Below are 17,687 nucleotides of genomic sequence, written 5' to 3' on the forward strand. Positions count from 1 at the left end.
TGAGAGTTTTCTGCTGCCTTTATTTCCTACAGGTTTCCTTTGAGAGATGTTGCACACAGCAGTTGCTCGAATTTCAAAAGAAATACAGCAGTAGCATTGGTGTCTGTTCTGCTTCGAGTGTAGGCGCTACCCTTGTCTGTTGCCTTTACTCCCTCCCCTCCCGTTGTCCTTGTTTACCACCCCTCTTGTCCCTATTTTATACATACTTGCTGTCAGAGGATTGATATATGTTTGCAGCCTCCCCCCCACCAGCGTATAGCTCCTCTGTTCGCCGCACATACTGGGCGCTGCACCACAGCCTCCCGGCTGGCTCTTTCTCGTTGTAAAGTTTAAAAGCAGCTATGCTTCAGTGCACACAGTTAACATTGTTTTACCATAGCGCCGCTCACACCCATGGCATTTTGCTCTAGGCAGCGCTCATCATCTAGTGTTCACTACTTTTCCATGTCCTTCTAGATTAAAAGGCGCCCACTCTATTACTGCGAAATTTGTGAGTTGCTGAGGTCCCGAGGAAAGAGGTTAGACCCGCAAACCGGGAGCAAACTGCATGTGTCGCAGCTTTATTGTGACTGACGCCATGCCAGACTGACTGACTGACCTCCCTCCCCTCGGACATTCCTCCGTTTTGTATTCTCTCTCCCCTCCCGCCTCTTTTTTGCCATCCTCGGGTGCTTGGAATTACCAGGCCAGTAAGTTAGCCCAGTGGGTTCAGTACCTTCGTCTGACTGCTGTATGTAATTGAAATTCTGATGGATCATCTGCCAGTGGATTCCTCACCTTGTGAATATCCCCTGCCCCAGCAACATTCGGAAACTTTTGTAGTTCTCCACGGCGACGAGGACGACGTCACAGAAGCGCAGCTCCGCTGACGTCACTGGATCCATAAGAGGACCTAGTCGGCGTGATGACGTCAGTTCCCTTTTTTCCGCACCGTCAACGCTAACGGTTTTCTGGGACTCTCCGTAGCTTTACTGGTTACTTTGTGTTTCTGCTGGTGTTTTTATACTTTCTTCTTGCTTCTTTTTCAAGATGTCAACGAAGAAGTCAGGATTCAAGCCGTGTCGAGAGTGTGGTAAACACATGTTCATTACGGATCCACACAAGGATTGTTTCTGGTGCCTGTCGCCGGATCACGACGTCGAGGGATGCTCTTGCTGCCGCAAGATGAATCCAAAGTCCTTAAAGGAAAGAGAAGCTAAGCTATTTATAGCGAAGATGAGAAAGGAGAAGAGAGATCTTAGACGTTCAAGATCGAGGTCCAGGTCGAAGTCGGGTCATGCTTCGAAGTCGAAGAAACATAAAAAGAAGAAGAGGCACGGCTCTCGACGCCGTTTGGATAAGGAGACGGTTCCGAGATAGACTTCACCTGCTCCTGGACATCGTAAGGACTATGTTTCTCCCTCTCCTTCTGTGTCAAATCCGGCTTCTCCCGTTTGCCCGACTTCGCCTGTGGCTTCTCCGGAGCGCTCTCCGGCTCCATCACCGACGCCGACGGATTCTCCGGCTCCAGTGGAAGAGACTCCGGCTCCTGATGAGTCTTCGATGCCGTTGGCTCCGTCGGCGCCGATTGGCCAGAGTCTGGTAATGCTTCAATCTGAGCCTTCCCCCCCTTTCCAGGCCCGGGACAAGACCCATCGCATTATTTAAATGCTATGTATGGCGTCTTTGAGAGCGATGTACCCCTCTGGAGCACCTTCGGGTCCCATGGGTCCAATGGCCTTTAATCTGGGGGTCCCTCAGGCCTACGCTCAGGCTCCATTCATGCCATTCTTCCCAGCGACGCAGTCTTGGCATTTCCCAGCACCGAGGACGTTGACGCCGCTCCCTTCTTCTCCGGCTCCAGCTCGACCTCGCTCGACTCCGGCTGCTCATCTGGATCCGTGTTCGGCTCCGGCTCTGTATGAGTCAGTTACGCTGCCGCCGACCAGGTGGAAAAAATGGAAGAGGGTGAGCTTATGGAGTCAGATGACTTGTTTGAGGAACTGAAAGAGGCAAGTGGCCTTGATTTGTCACCGGAATGGGAGCTTACTCCTCCTCCTGATGCTCCCTCGAAGGATGTGACTCCTTACCACACGGTCATAAGGAAAGCAGCGGTGCTTTTGGACTTACAGCTTCCAACTGCTAAATTTAAACCTAATATCCTTACTGAGGTTCTGCATTCTCCCTCCGCCGTGGTAGAGCCTTTACTGCCATTTAATGATGCCATCACTGAGCCAGTCATGGAGGTTTGGCGTAAGCCCTTTTCGGCTCCTGCAGTATCTAAGTCTGTTGCTAGGAGGTACAGGGCGGCTCCAGGATATCCGGACTTTCTTACTTCCCATCCTTCTCCTGAAAGTCTGGTGGTTCAGGCTGCCTGCTCAAAGAAGTCTTCTGGTGCCTTTCCACAGGTTCCTTGTGATAGGGACTCTAAAAAGCTCGACCAATTAGCCAAGAAAGTGTTCTCCTCGTCGAGTATGGCCTTAAAGTCAACAAATACCACCTGTCTTTTGGGCCGTTATATCCACGCTCTCATGGATTCTGCTAAACAGCTGGCTCCTAAGTTATCAGAGGAGGACAGGCAGAATTTTAATGAAGTCCTGTCAGACACTCAGGCGGCTGCGCGTCAGGTTATCCAGAGTGGCCTGAACACTGCGGACTCTGTTGCCAGGATCATGGGCTCCTCGGTCGCCACAAGGAGGAATGCTTGGCTTAAATCTTCAGAGTTCTCCCCTGATGCGCAGGCAACGCTTCTGGACCTGCCTTTTGATAGTTCTGGGCTGTTCGGAAAAAGGCGGATGCGGCCTTAGAAAGGTTCAAGGACAGCAAAGCCACGGCCAAGTCTCTGGGCCTGCAGGCACAGCCTAGAGGTTCCTCTTATAGGAGGTTCAGAGGTTTTGGGAGGTCGTCCTTTCGGACCTACAAGCAGCCTCAGCATAAGAGCTACAGGGGCAGGAACAGGGGTCGTGCTCGAGGTAGTCAGCTCTCCTCCTCCTCCTCTTCTTCCTCCCTCCCTCCTACCACTGCAAAGCCGCCCTAGATCCACCATTCTGGATCATGTTGGTTCTGTGGGGGTGGCTTACCCATTTTCTACAAGATTGGGAATCGGTCACTACAGACCTTTGAGTTCTAAATCTTGTAGAGAATGGGTATGCTCTTCCCTTTCGGGAATTCCCTCCAAATTACCCTCCTTGCCAAGGTGCTTGCTCGGAGGACCACCTTTTTCTCCTGCAGGAGGAAGTCTTAACGTTACTGAAAAAAGGTGCGATAGAGGTGGTTCCAGAGCGGGAAAGGGATCAGGGATGCTACTCCCGGTATTTCCTGATTCCGAAGAAGGATGGCAGGCTGCGTCCAATCCTGGACCTCAGGATCTTGAACCTTTTTCTGAAGCAGGAGAAGTTCAAGATGCTCACCCTTGCGCAGGTTCTTCAAGCGCTACAACAGGAGGACTGGATGGTATCGAGACTGACAAAGCTACAGGCGGTGATGCATGTGTTAGAGGGAAAGAGGCTCAACTCATTCTAAATATGGCATTTCCTTGCTTTTTTTTATTTAGCATATTTGCATGTTTTTTCAGTGTCCTTCCTCCTGTGTATTCATGTGCTGCATGACTAAACACTTAAAAGGTCCCAAAGGCGAGACCTATTGGCTATGCCAATGCTTGTTTAAATTGGCCCGAGAAATATACTTTATTTTACCATTACAATTTAATGTCACATTGCCGCTATTGTCTTGGCACATAACTATCAGCAAAGCCAATACTGGCATGTGGCGGGAGGCAAGCCACATATATTTGTGTCCAGGAACCACCATAGAGACTGGACATGGAGGAAACTCGGAGGGGTGTGAGAGCATCCTTATTCAGTAAAGTTGCAAAGACATACAGAGACGGAGAACGGGTTTTAAGCGACATGTGGGGACCCAGAGAGATTAGAGGAAAGGCTCAGAGGACCCGCCATACATTCCGGTTGAGTGGCAAAAGTGAAATTCTATCAAAACCTGTAAAAAGAAAAATTGTTCCCTGGCGTCAGGTGTGGAAGAAAACAACTAATTCAGTCAAAACATGGCGAAACCATAATGCTTCTCAGAGCTGGACATGCCCTAGAATAGTAATGAAAGCTATTATATCAGGAGCAGAGAGCTGTAACAGGCAATCAAGCCATCCAAATATAAGCAAGGTAAAGGCACAAAAAACACTTTAAAGTATATTTTTTAAGTTTTGGTCACAATACTGTGTACGAATGGCAGCTAAAGAATTTGTTTCTTGCATTTTGCCTCAACATGGAAAAAATTATGCTTGCAAAGGTATACTGAGTACACCAAATGTAGTTATCCCAATAAAACAAACATATGCAAAATCAGTACATCACAGAATCTTTCAAGGACAGAAACATATTCCGGTAAAAAAGTAGGTGTCGATTCTAATGTAATATTAAAATATACTATCCTAACACAATATTTAACTCTTTTATATAAGTGGACTGTCCCCGGTGTAAATCACTAATATCTGCTAAGGTTTCACATGAAGAGATTAAACACAGCAGCAGTGACACTTGTCACATGACTGCCAGAGAAGGATGAGGACTGGTAAATGAACTAGCAGAACTAGCAACGGATAGATAATCTACTTACCACCTGCAGCAGAGAAAGGTATCCCAGGCCAACATTGTCGAAGTTTACTTTTACGTTAACCCATCGAGCTTCCTCAGTGTAGTTGAGAGCCAAGCAATCTGATTTGTTATTCACAACGTCCATGGGAAAGAGCTCTGAGGTTGTGGTGTTGATACACTTGTAGAACTTCCCCGCAAACAAGTTGACACCCATGATGCTGAAGATCAGCCAGAAGATGAGACAGACCAGTAAGACGTTCATAATGGAGGGGATGGCCCCGAGAAGAGCATTGACCACCACCTGCAAAGGAAAGATATCCTGGTGAGAATGTGGAAAGAAATGGAAACAAAGTGCATAAAAGTGAACGTTGCATACCCAAGCAGAAAGCCTGGGCTGTGCATGATGTATGCCTTACGAAGTCGCAGTTAAACAAATATGTTGCTGTTGAATATTCAGATTTCATTGGATTCATGTTACCTATTAGAACACAGTAGTAAAGTAGAGTTAAGGCCCTGAGATACTGCCTGGTCAAGACGTTTTCCAGAACACAATGTGAAGCCGACTTTCCATTGTGAATGGTTTTTTGTTCCTGATTTTACTTTCCGCTATCCCTTAGATTATTTTTTCTAGCCTGGTGCTACTAGTAATGTGCGCCGGTTTTCCACAGCCTTGTCCACGCTGAACATATAAAAACACAAATAACTAAATAAACTAATACACAAATACATGTTTTTCTTTTTAAACTGACCTGCCCTACCCATTTTAGGGAGAAGTTACTTTGTACATAGAGAGGTTACTATATACCTCCTTATGGTCAATATTCCTATGGGGTTATTTCCATTCATGGTCCTCCCTTACTGGCAAGTAAAGGTACCCCTAACGGATATGAAAATCCCTAGGGAGGAACAAAGGGGCGTGTACGTGCTTGTGTGTCTTTGTGCTCCCTGCAGAACTTTCAAAACTATCCAAATTGACTTGGAGTCTAGAATAGTGAATGCACAATTCATGGACGTCAACTGTCATTAAAAATTTAGGTACGACAGTATATGCATATGTGTGTGCACAAGCTCATCTGTGCATGTGCGCCCAGGCATTGTTAGACTTTTGTGTATCTTTCCTGAATCTTGTTGTATTCAGCATGCTACATCTATGCATGTGCGCCCTGGCATTGTTAGACTTTTGTGTATCTTTCCTGAATCTTGTTGTATTCAGCATGCTACATCTATGCATGTGCGCCCTGGCATTGTAAGACTTTTGTGTAACCTTCCTGAATGCTGTTGTGTTCAGTATTCTACTGAGTGTGACTCCTTCTGTAAATGTGCCTTCCCCTGTTTGTCCTTCCCTTATGTGTATATGTCACCCAGTTTGTGTGCTTGACTGTTTGTACACCCTTTACCAATAAATATATATCAAATACATAATGGGTGTTCAAAATTGTTTTCCAAGATTTTTTTAAACTAATTTTGTTAAACTGACTCCTTGTCTTTCCCAAGGTCTTTACACACTTGACAAAACAAGTTATTGATGTGTAAAACAACATACAGAAAGGAAAAACGGGCAAGAAGCTGAACAAGTCCCAGGTCGTACAGCATTGCAGACTGCGGTTACTCAGACTTTGTCTCCCAGCTAAACTCCACGTTTCTTGTCACCTCAATCAGGCTCTTCTTGGTCAGACTCCCCATTTCACAGTCTACCCTACACCTACTTCCATAGCACCGCCTTCCTCATTGTTGTTTCTCTTCACTAAGAAAAAAGTTAAAGCCACGTGTTTGTATTTTGCCCTCCTGTTCATAGGCTTTCGAGGCAGTCCCACTATACGATGCATTAATGATATGTCAACTGCTCCTCTGACAGTGCGAGTTTATATGATACACTTCTATCCAAGTATTGTGTGCCTCTGGGAAGCACTATACCATGAGGACACATTCTGCATAATGTGTAGAGCACCGAGGACAGTCTCCCCCACCCCTCATGTTTTTCTCTGGTAAATTATCCTGAGTAGCTTAGGGGGGGAGGGACGTCCTATGACATTATATTGGGTCTAGTCAATCTAGCATTGCTTGTAACCAAATTGTTGAACATCGTCCACTCTTCCTTTCCCCGTCTTTGCTCTCCAAAATCCAGCTCCTACTTTGTCTGCACGATGCGGACCGGACCTCTCAGGCCCTGCAGATGGCTTCATATAAAGACGATATTGGCCTACTTTCATTCAATAATGTATATATCTTTCCGGGTGTGTTCATATGAAGAGTTTTAGCTCATCACTCCAAACGGGCATGCAAAAAGAAATGGCTGGAACAAATCCAAAGCATGGCTGAGCCTCTATAAATGTCAAGAACCTTTCCTAAGTGTATAGATGTAATGTGGAGCATGCTCCCCAATCCATTACACTACAATAGTCGGTTTCTTTAGGGACTACAAAATAGAAACTCCCCTTATTCAAACGCCTGCAGCAAATGGAATGTGCTCAAACACCAACTTCACCACTCCGTGCCAAACAAGGAATGTTAATGCTGTGAGGTATGGAGCTCCCAGACTGACCACTCAAGGTGATATATACTGGGCATCAAAAGTCTACCAGCAGCAGCACACTGTCAAGAGGGACCGTTCCCTGCTAAGAGTCTGGTCTGGCCTCTGGGGAAGATGCTGAAGTTGATACGCTAAGTAATAATCTTAAATCTGGCAGCACTAGTCCACCCTCTTTGAATGTGAGCTTAAGGGGTTATTAGTTAAATTCCCAAACGTGAGTTCATCCTTATTAACAAAGTTAACATGCAAATCAGCTCCATAAATATTGAACGAAGAATCGGTCAGTGCTCTCTAGAGCAAGGAAGCACCTTCATCGTGACCAACGCAACTTGGCCTATTAGCGATAACGAAAAATCCATCCTGAACATGATAGACTTATGTCACGTTATCTTCAGGGATACAATAGCTTTTCTGTGTGAGCCACCTGGACATTTCAGAGCCATAGCTTGCTAGACCATGCCCAGGTCTGGTAGTTCACTATCCCTACGCACAACTGAAGTAGTTTGTCACCCCTCTCTGGTACACTACTGTATATCATCTACGCAGAGGGATTCTAAATGCTGTTGTGCCCAATTTGTACACTGCAGCTTGCAGTTTATCTCAGGTCCTTTCCAGAGTGAACAGGACGGGCAAGGGTGGACACCCCTGTCTGGTACCGTGTTCTAATTATCAACTGCCCAATATTTAGATCGATGCACTTAATTCTGTCTCTAACCGCGGAACGTGCCAAAAGTTTTTATTACCATACGTCAACATTCAAAATATTTACCTACTAATTAATCTAGGTTATCATTCTTCTTTCTCCAATGATAAAACCCCATAAGACACCTTGCATGCAGCCCAATAGTGGTCTAGCCTTTGTAATCTGTGAATTTGTCCTCTCTTTAGCTAAAAAACATCAAAAACAACTAGACATTGCTTGAATTACTTTGGTAAGTTATAGTGTTTCGCCTATCACTTTATGTGACATCAGACAAGGTATGAAAATCTTACCCTCATGCCTTCAAATCTTGACAGAGCTCTTAATGGCCTGAGGGCCCTCAATGTCCTCAATGACTTGATGGGTCCAAGTTCAGAGTAGCCCAACCAGTTTGCTGTTAAACTGATAAGCGAAACCTGAGAAAGATGACATGGAGGCAAATGACATTCAGAAGATGCATATACAGAAGAAACATATAAATATATATATATATTAATCAAGAGTATCAGCTGTACAATTAGGGGCAGAGAGTGTAGGGAAATGGATTAAAGAGGCATGAGGTGGAATCAAGAATAGACAGCCTTAGTATTCAGCAACCCTGACAATCAGCAGTTCTGGCTATGGGCATCTGAGAAACAACTTTGGGCCCCAGCACTTATTCTTTCACAAAGTAAGGGAATGATTTTGGCAAGTAAAATTTATGAAAGTCCTAATTCTGAGAAAGCTACAGAGAAATATTGCAAATGATTGCAACATGCATTATTATTCGGCTAGCATTACTACACACAACGCGTAAATCCTGCCAAGCCCCCACCTCGCCTCATTCTCGATGCTTCTCAATCCAACTCTCATTTTCCTTCTTTCTGTAGCATTTCCACAAATGAAATATGTCTTATGAACTACTTTTATTACTAACCTATGTACTGAAACTCCCCAATATCCTTAGAGGGGATGCATCGCTTGGGAAGGAGATTTAGGCAATGATCTCAGCAAGAAAAGTTTGTAAAGGTTTACAAGTGAACACAGAGCTCCCTAGCAGGTGTACCAATGCTCACAAACTATTTTTTAACTATTCCCCTCAGCGTACTCCAGAGTAAACCAAACAAATCAGAACAAAGAGGTACTTACGTCCACTATGAGGAAGTCAAGCCAGCACCAAGCATTGGTAAAGTAGAGCTTGAATCCATAAGCTGTCCATTTTAGCAGCATTTCAATGACAAAAACGTAGGTGAAGACTTTGTCAGCATATTCCAGGATAGTTTTTATAACTTGTCTCTGCTCGATGTATACGTCCTCGAATGCCTAAGGTAACCCAGATGGTAAATTATTGACCAGTCACTCACTACTACTAGTTGTTCCTAAATAACTTGCTGTACTGGCTGTATTTTTGCAAAATTCAATACCTTTTTAAGATTCGTAAAATGCCAAATACAATGAATCTGAATAATAGAGTATCAAAACTTTTCCATTCAGGCACCACACTGATATACACAAGTTCGGTTTTTCGTACCTTGTGCACAGATCTGGTAGCAGCTCCTTTGAAGAATCACATCAATTAAAACAAGCATTGGCAAGTCAACTCATAGGCAAGTCAGCAAATGGCCGAAGTGGGATGACACATTGTTCCGTGATGCATACTGAAGCAGGTGGAAGAAAAATGTGAATGACCAAACTACAGACTAATGGACGAAGTCTGGCTGAAAACCCCTAATAGGTAACAAGGTTATATACATCATTTTAGTAAAATGAAAAGCTCTTAAATAACACACACTTTAAAAAAAAGCCAATCGGTCTTTAATTGGCTGCCAGACTCCTGCCTTTGGGAAATAAGGTGAGAAAAAAGAATGAGAGAAAAACGGAAAGAAAGAATGAAAGAAAAAGGAAGGCAAGAAAGAAAAAGAATGAGGAAAGAAAGAAGGAAAAAGAAATCAAGTAAGGGGAAGGCAAGAAAAAGAAGCAGGAATGCATGAAAGAAAGGGAACAGAGGAAATAAGGAAAGAAAACAAAGCAAGAAAGGAAAGATGAAAAAAGAGGAAGGAAAGAAGAGAGAAGCAAAGAAAGAGGAAGGTAAGAAAGAAAAAGGCAAGAAAGAAAGGCAAGGAAAAAGGAAAGAAAGAAAACGAAGAGAAAGAAATAAGCAGGAAGGAAAGAAAGGAGAATGACGTATAAAAGAAGCGAAGAAAGAGGAACACGGGAAAGAAAGAACAAAACAAACAGATATACAAGATGAAAGAAGGAAATGTATGAAAGTAAAGAAAGAAGGAAAGAAATAAATTGGGAAGGAAGAAAGAAGGAAAGAAAGGAAAGACAAAGGAAGGGAAAAAGATGCAAAGAAGGAAAGGAAGAATCAAAGAATGAAAGAAGAAAGAAAAAGGAAAGAACGAGAGGCAATATGTAAAGAGAAAGGTAAGAAAGAATGAGGAAGGCAAGAAAGAAGAAGGCAAGAAAGGAATAAAAAAAAGAGGAAGGCAACAAAGAAAGAAAAATGGATTTAGGAAAGAAAGTGGCAAGAAAAAAAAGAAGGAAGAAATTGGAAAGCAATAAAGAAAGAAAAAAGGAAGAACACAGTAAAGAAAAGGAGAGGCAGAAAAAAGAATGAGAGCGGAAGGCAAAAAAAATAGGAAGGTAAGAAAGAAAAAGGAATGAAAAATAAGGGACAAAAGGAAGGTAAGAAAAAGAAAAGGGAATGAACGAAAGGAGAGAGGAACGAAAGTAAAGAGGCAGAAGGGAATGAAAGAAGGAAGGCAAGAAATAAAGAGGAAGCAAGAAAGAAAGGACAGCAAAGAAGAAATAGGAAGGCAAGAAGAAAAAAGAAAAGAGGGGAAGGCAAGCAAGAAAGAAGGACAGAAAGAGGAAAGAGAAGAAAAGACAGCAAGAAAGGGGAAAAAAGGTAAGAAATAAGCTAAAAGGAACTAGGAACACAAGAAAGAAAGGTGAAAGGAGGAAAGCAGGAAAAAAAAGGATAAAAGGGGAAGACAAGAAAAAAAACCTATAAAAAAGAAAACAAAGAGGAAACAAAGAAAGAAGGCAATAAGGAATCTGATACAGTCTACTAGATAAGGCGTTAAAGAAACTAAGTAACTTGTTCATCTGACAGAGACCTCTAGCCACAGATTCCTTACCTTAGAATAGATACCCAAGCAATACCATCCCCGGTGGTGGGTTTGTGGATCAGTTTCAAACAAGGAAGTCCTGCAGGACCAAACGGACAAAGTGCCCATTGATGGGTGAGTTTGTCTGCTCTGGCTTTCGGAGAGCATGCCAGGTGTTGAACCACCAGGGATAAGCCCTGCTGTTCCAGCCATGTCCAGAGATGCAGGGTCGACAACTCCACCTCACCCTGTTTATTGCAGCTCCACATGGCAATGATGTTGTCCGTGAACACCTGCACTAGCCTTCCCTTGATGGAGGGTAGAAAGGCTTTCAATGTCAGTCGAATCGCACGGAGCTCCAGCAGGTTGATGTGGAGTCTGGATACTGCCACAGACCAGAGTCCCCTGAACTCCACCTCTTCCAGAGGGCCACCCCGGTAGTGACACTGTGAGATCTGCTTGGGGAAGGGAGAGGGATCTGCCTCTGAACCAATCACAGTTCGTGAGCCACCACTCAGATCTTTTGCAGTTCCCTCCGAGATCTGAACCATGTCGGAAAGGTTCAGCTGATGCTCTGCCCATTGAAACTTCATGTCCCACTGCAGAGCCGGCATATGCCATCAGGTATGATTTGCGAGGAGAATACAGGAACCCACGAGTCCCAATAGCCTCTGGGTCTAACTCACCAAAATCCAGGATAGAGGCTAAAACATCAGTATAATAGCCTGAATATCCTGGACTCAGGAGGATAAGCCTGAAACTGCACTGTGTCCAGAACAGCGCCAATGAAAGGCCAGGTATGTGAGAAAGTCAGGTGTGACTTCAGCATGTTGATAGTGAACCCCAGTGAGTGCAAGAGGTTCGCCGTAGCGTGGAGTTGGGAGAAGACTGCCTGGGGCGAGCCCGCCTTTAACAGCCAGTCTTTGAGATAGGGGAAGACTGGCATCCCTGATCTCTGCAGATGAGCTGCAACTACCGCTATTACCTTGGTGAACACCGAAGGGGTGCTGGTATGGCCAAAACGAAGCACGGTGAACTGAAATTACTTGTGGCCCATCATGAACTGCAGGTAAGGCCGGTGGGCAGGCAGGACGGGAATGTGAAAACAGACGTCCTGCAAGTCCAATGCTACAATCCAGTCTCCTAGGTCCAGGGCAGACAGGGCCTGAGCTAACGTGAGCCTTTTGAATTTCTCCATCTTGAAGAAGTAGTTGAGGTCCAGCAAGTCTAGAGTTGGATGAAGGCCCATCTCTTTTTTGGGGACCTCAAAGTAGCTGGAAAGCAACCACAGCCCACTATTGGCACCGGCATCCTCTCAATGGGCCCCCCACGGCCAAGAGAGATGCGACTTCCTTGCGGAGAAGGGATAGATGATCCTCTGTCAGCTGGTCGTGAGATGGTGGAATGTAGGGAGGATTTGTCATGAAGGGGAGGGAGTAGGCCCTTAGGACGATTTGCATAACCCACCTGTCTGATGTTAGGGACAGTGGGGCAGGTGATGGCAAATCTTGTTGCCCAGGCTGGTAATTGACAGATTAGGAGGGTTTGGAGCTGCAGCTAACAGGGGGGTGGTAGACGGACCAGAACGTTGGCTGCTTGACCCATGAGGTCTGTGGGTACCGCACCCTCGGCCACACAGGTGTGGCTAGTAGGGGATTGACATAGCTGGAAGCCCCTTCAGTAGCGAAAGGCGGATGGAGTGTGACATGGCACCATATAAAGTCCCAAGGACCTGGCCACAGCCCGACTGTCCTTGAAGTGCTCTACCACTGAATCTTGCTTGTTTCTGAAGAGATGGGTGCCATCAAAAGGCATGTCCATAAGAGGATTTGACATCCCCAGAAAATCCAGTCATCCTCAATCAGGCATGGTGCCTCACGTCAGTCGTGTCAAGTCTACAACAAATAGTAAACTTTGCTGCATCTCTTCCATCAGCAACAGCCTGAGAGTGTACAGCCTGGGCCTCCTCCGGGTTCGTTGGCAGCACCTGCACAACCGTGTTTCACAGAGCATATAAATAATGGCCCAAAAGGCATATGGTGTTCATGGACCGCAATGTCAGGCTGGCAGAAGAAAACATCTTCCTCCCAAAAGGGTCCAGCCTCTTGGATTCCCTATCCGTGGAAGTGGTAGGGAATGCACCTTAGGATGCTGAGGCTGTCTGGGGTATGGCGTAGGGTGGGATGTTTAGGTCCCATGGGGTGGGTCGGCTTATGACTGTCCTATTCATAGGGACCCTATGCTGAGCTTAGACCAAGTCCCCAAAAGGACATCAGTGAGGGCGTCATTAAACAGGATTAGCGATTCTGAGAGGACGACTCCCGGATGCAGCATCTCTGTCAAACCACTAAGGGCAACTGAAGGTCGAGGACCTCAGCCACTTCCTGCACCACCATTGCATATGAAGCTCCCTCCTTGGTAGCTGTTGTAGGGGGAGGAAGCTTACCAGCAGCTGGAGTAGGATCCAGTCTGCTGGTTTCACCCAGTTCCTCACATCAGTCCATGCTAGGGTTTTTTTCATATGGCTGGTATTCCTCAGGGTCCAGCTACCCCTCCCATTCCTCCACGAGTTCTAACCAAAGGAAATAGGGCTCAGGGTTCGATCTAGGAGGCAAGGCTCTAGTAGGGACCAAATGCTGAGTCCCCTGATGCCCCTCAGGCTCCGTATCGGAGTCGGGAATCAGAATGGGGATGGTGCTGTCGTTTGGCACCAGTGGCGCCGGGAGCATCCGCATTGGGACTAGCATTAGTGAAGGTGGAGAAGGTATGACCGGTGCTGGTCTGGATCCAGGAACATATCCTTGGGTCCTGACTGGAGCCTAAGCTGCCGGCACAGAGCCAGATGGACCTAAAGGCGCACCAGATGTGTCGGGCCACCCAAATATGAGGCACATGGCCTCATAAAACTCCTTCAGCAGGGGCGCTCCGGCTGCTGAAAAGTCTGGGAGGGGTGGAGTCAGCTCAGGTGCAGGCTCTACATGGAGCCAGGCCTTAAATGTCGATGCTGCCTCATCTCTGACGGATGAGGAGAAGTCGAAGACCTCTTCGACTACTTTTTGCCTTGAGACTTACCCAAATGTCTCAAAGATTTGGAGTGGGACGAGGATGTCTGACTCCGTGACCACTCTTTTTACCTTCCGCTCGACCGAGACTTAGAGTGTTGTGGTGTCGCACGCCCAGCCGCCATGAGCTTGTGGGTCTGCTCCTGCAAGGCGTTAGGATATATAGGTGCCGTGGACAACACTTGCAACACAGACGATGCTGGCGACGCATGCGGAGCTGAACGATGCCACCCACTGGTGTGCAGGGGTACTGCTCATGAAAATCTTCTGAATCCAGTTTGATGCCTGGGAAATTCTAAGGTATGGAATTTACTGCTAGAAGTCTATCAGATATATTGGTTAAGCTCATATGTACCAGTCAACTGTCACAACATTATCTTTTCATGACCCTATAAAACTAGTGGTTTGGGGGGGTTGTGGGCTGATGTTCACTGTTTATTTCTGAAACATATCTTCTATTCACTGTTGAATGTTCGGGATTTGCCTTTCTTGACACCACATTATCCAATGATCCAGATTGACTGCCTGTCTGGGATCCAAACTATGCAGCCACGCCTCCTCCTTCCTGGAATTGGTCTCTTTCCTCATCGGCTGATGGTTGAACGTGTAAAAATGTGTACCTTCTTGACAACACTAAAAAGATTAGATCCACAATTTGAGAAAAAGGGGAATTTATGGTTATGACATATCAGGTTGGTTACCACTTTATCAAACCAATTAATTTGTTTTATACCATTGGTTATGGACTTAATATAAATTGTTAAAGCTAAACTAAAAGATAGCTCCTAATGTTGGCATTGTAAAACTAAAACTAGCTCATTAAAATATTTGATATATGAATGTCCTTTTATTTTTGGATAAAAGTATGGGGTACAAATACTAAATACTTGAATCATTAATTATAATTATTTGTAAATTATCTCTATTGTTGTGTTCACTGCCCACAGCACATATGAAGTTGTTTGATTGTCTAATTTTGTCCACTATTAAATTATCTCCAACAGGAAAGATGCCAAATTACTTTCAGTTCATACTTCCTGAGCTTGGAAAATATTGGATTGTATTTATAAAAAGGAAGATTAGCTCCTCTTCTAGTAAACTCGTTAAGTGGTCATCAGACTGTCAATTCTTTTGGAATTCTTTTGATGCTTATAATGCTAGGCCAGTTTTGGGCAATGCCTAATGAGTATTGCTATTATAATTCAATTTCTGCTGATACAAGAACATCTTTGTGTATATTTATCTATTGCTTTTTTATTTGTTATTAGTTATTTATACTCTAGTTTATACTCATGTTTATGACTGCATACCTTATTCTGGAGTGTGTTTTATTTGTATTTTTGTTATTATATATAGTGTAATAAAGAAAAATTTTACGTGAAAAAGTTAGGTCATGTTGCAGCACAGTTAAAGTATGGTGCAATCGAAAAAAACCATCTAACCAACTACAATACAGACAGTACAGCCTTCATTAAAGGTTAGCCGTACCCAGGGGTTGGCAAACAGGGGTGTCAAAAATCACAGATTCTGGGACTGATTTAGATCTTGGTGGATCATTGCTTTTTCAGCAGTCTTCCCACCCGCTGCCTTGGCGGTCCGCCCCCACTCAATGTTGATGTTGGCTGGTGACTGGATGGAAGACCGCCACAGTCCTGCCGCCTCCAGCAGGATCTTTCTCCTGTGTCCCGCTCAGATTTCCACCGTCCAGATCATGATGTGCCTTTCCATTGAGGCAACTGTCGTGGGGAAACCTCTAAGCCGAAGTTGAATCGATGAAAAAGAGGTGACAAGTCACCTTTTTTCAGGGTCCCACCACTGAATCTATCTTGAACGCAATTGCCCAGGTCCTAATTGTGCTGCTGCTATATAACCATGCGGTACAAAAGGGGGTGGTGATGGACGGAGCATCAGAACCAATCAAACACTCACACCCAGTCAACAGATCTGGGTTTGATCCATCACCGTTCTTTAGCCCACTCTGCCACCCCAGTTCAGACATGGCCATATGCTAATCAGTCTGACCCTGTGCCTCATGGGAACAGTCCAGCCCGAACTGCCAAGCCATGCCTTTCCTGGACCGGAAACAAGCTTCCTAGGACCGGTTTCTGGCATTTCAGCCGTCTTCAGCCAGGCTTGCTTGAATCCAGTGGCAAAGTGAGCAAGGGACTCACGTCTGAGCATACCCTGCCAACGTATGGCGAACAAAGCGGTACAAAAGGGGGTGGTGATGGACGGAGCATCAGAACCAATCAAACACTCACACCCAGTCAACAGATCTGGGTTTGATCCATCACCGTTCTTTAGCCCACTCTGCCAACCCAGTTCAGACATGGCCATATGCAAAACAGTCTGACCCTGTGCCTCATGGGAACAGTCCAGCCCGAACTGCCAAGCCATGCCTTCCCTGGACCGGAACCAAGCTTCCTAGGACCGGTTTCTGGCATTTCAGCCGTCTTCAGCCAGGCGTGCTTGAATCCAGTGGCAAAGTGAGCAAGGGACTCACGTCGGAGCATACCCTGCCAACTTATGGCATAAAAGCACTCTCGAGCTCCCGCGGGACACGCGCGGGCCTGTCCCGGACCAAGGACAGGCCCGTCAATGCCCGGAGGAGACTGGGCTGGGCCACCTCTCTTGGTTTCTTTCATCAGCAGGACCTGGGGGCTTCTGGTCTTAAAGCTAAAATATTTTATTCTTTTTTGTCTCCCCAGTTATTTATCAAGACAATTTGTATCATGGGGAAACGGAAGCCCACCCCTACACCAAAGACAACGGGCACAACATTGGATGGCTACCTTCAAAACGCGGTAGGGGCATTAACCAAGGAGATAGAAATTGCTGGGCGCAGACTTTCATTAGCTCCTTGCTCAATTACACCTGTCCCAATTGACTCATGTAACTACACTAGAAATAGTTGCTGTGCAGAGGCTGCAACCTCCTCTATCTCCCACTGTAATCATCTGGGCGTTTTGCATGCCCCCAATGAAGGCGCTGATTCCACCACCACCGCCACTCGCACTGCGACAAAATCTACTGTATCGCAAGCTACAACTGGAGGGAAAAGAAAATGAATGGATTTGGCAGGGGTTGATTGTAAACTAAAAGGTCACTCTCCAAGGGTCAAAAGAACTAAGCAAACCCACTTAACTGGAACTACCTCTAGGGCCCGGTTGGGAGGAGGGAGTATAGTGCATCAAATGAAATGGAAGACACTGTTGCCAAATTTAGTAGAATTGTACAAGAGGCTCTGACACCTATTCTTCCTAGATTAGATTGTATTGAAGAGCGACTTGCAATGGGCTTAGGCTTAGGCAATGACCCAGCCTCCAATAAACAGACCAATAACGTTGCCAGTCCAAGATGCTCTGATTTAAATGATGTCATTTCTAGTGCGCCGTTGAATCGCTTGACCCATTTAGGTACAATATATACTGCAAATGGCCAGGTCTCGCGTACAGAGCCCCTTTTTAATAATGACAGCCCCACGGTTTCAACACCACAGGACCCCGTCCTGGTTGGGAACCCTGCTAGGAACAAAATAACGGGTCAGGGGGTCACAAACCAATCAAGATCATTCATGATAGATAGGGGTAGATCATCACAAGGAAATGCACACACAATTGGCACAGTTTGTGATCTAAAGAGTGGGCAGGGAGCAAAAGACGCGTTAAACCTACCGCCGGAATGCACACCATATACTTTGATCTTAAAGGGGGTCCC

General features: G+C 45.5%; 1 protein-coding gene across 3 annotated transcripts in view; it reads right to left on the reverse strand.

Annotated features, from left to right (window-relative positions):
* Positions 1–17,687, reverse strand: part of LOC146871423 (sodium channel protein type 4 subunit alpha-like) — a 1,828,482-nt gene that overhangs the window by 471,818 nt on the left and 1,338,977 nt on the right. For all 3 annotated transcript variants that reach the window (XM_085651070.1, XM_085651071.1, XM_085651069.1), the window contains 3 exons: positions 8,945–9,118; positions 8,110–8,232; positions 4,609–4,887 (listed from right to left, as the gene is read on the reverse strand). In XM_085651070.1, coding sequence (XP_085507196.1) covers positions 4,609–4,887; positions 8,110–8,232; positions 8,945–9,118 — 576 coding nt within the window. The remainder of the gene's footprint in view (positions 1–4,608; positions 4,888–8,109; positions 8,233–8,944; positions 9,119–17,687) is intronic.

Source organism: Triturus cristatus, chromosome 1_1, assembly GCF_964204655.1.
Source record: "Triturus cristatus chromosome 1_1, aTriCri1.1, whole genome shotgun sequence".
NCBI lineage: Eukaryota > Metazoa > Chordata > Amphibia > Caudata > Salamandridae > Triturus > Triturus cristatus.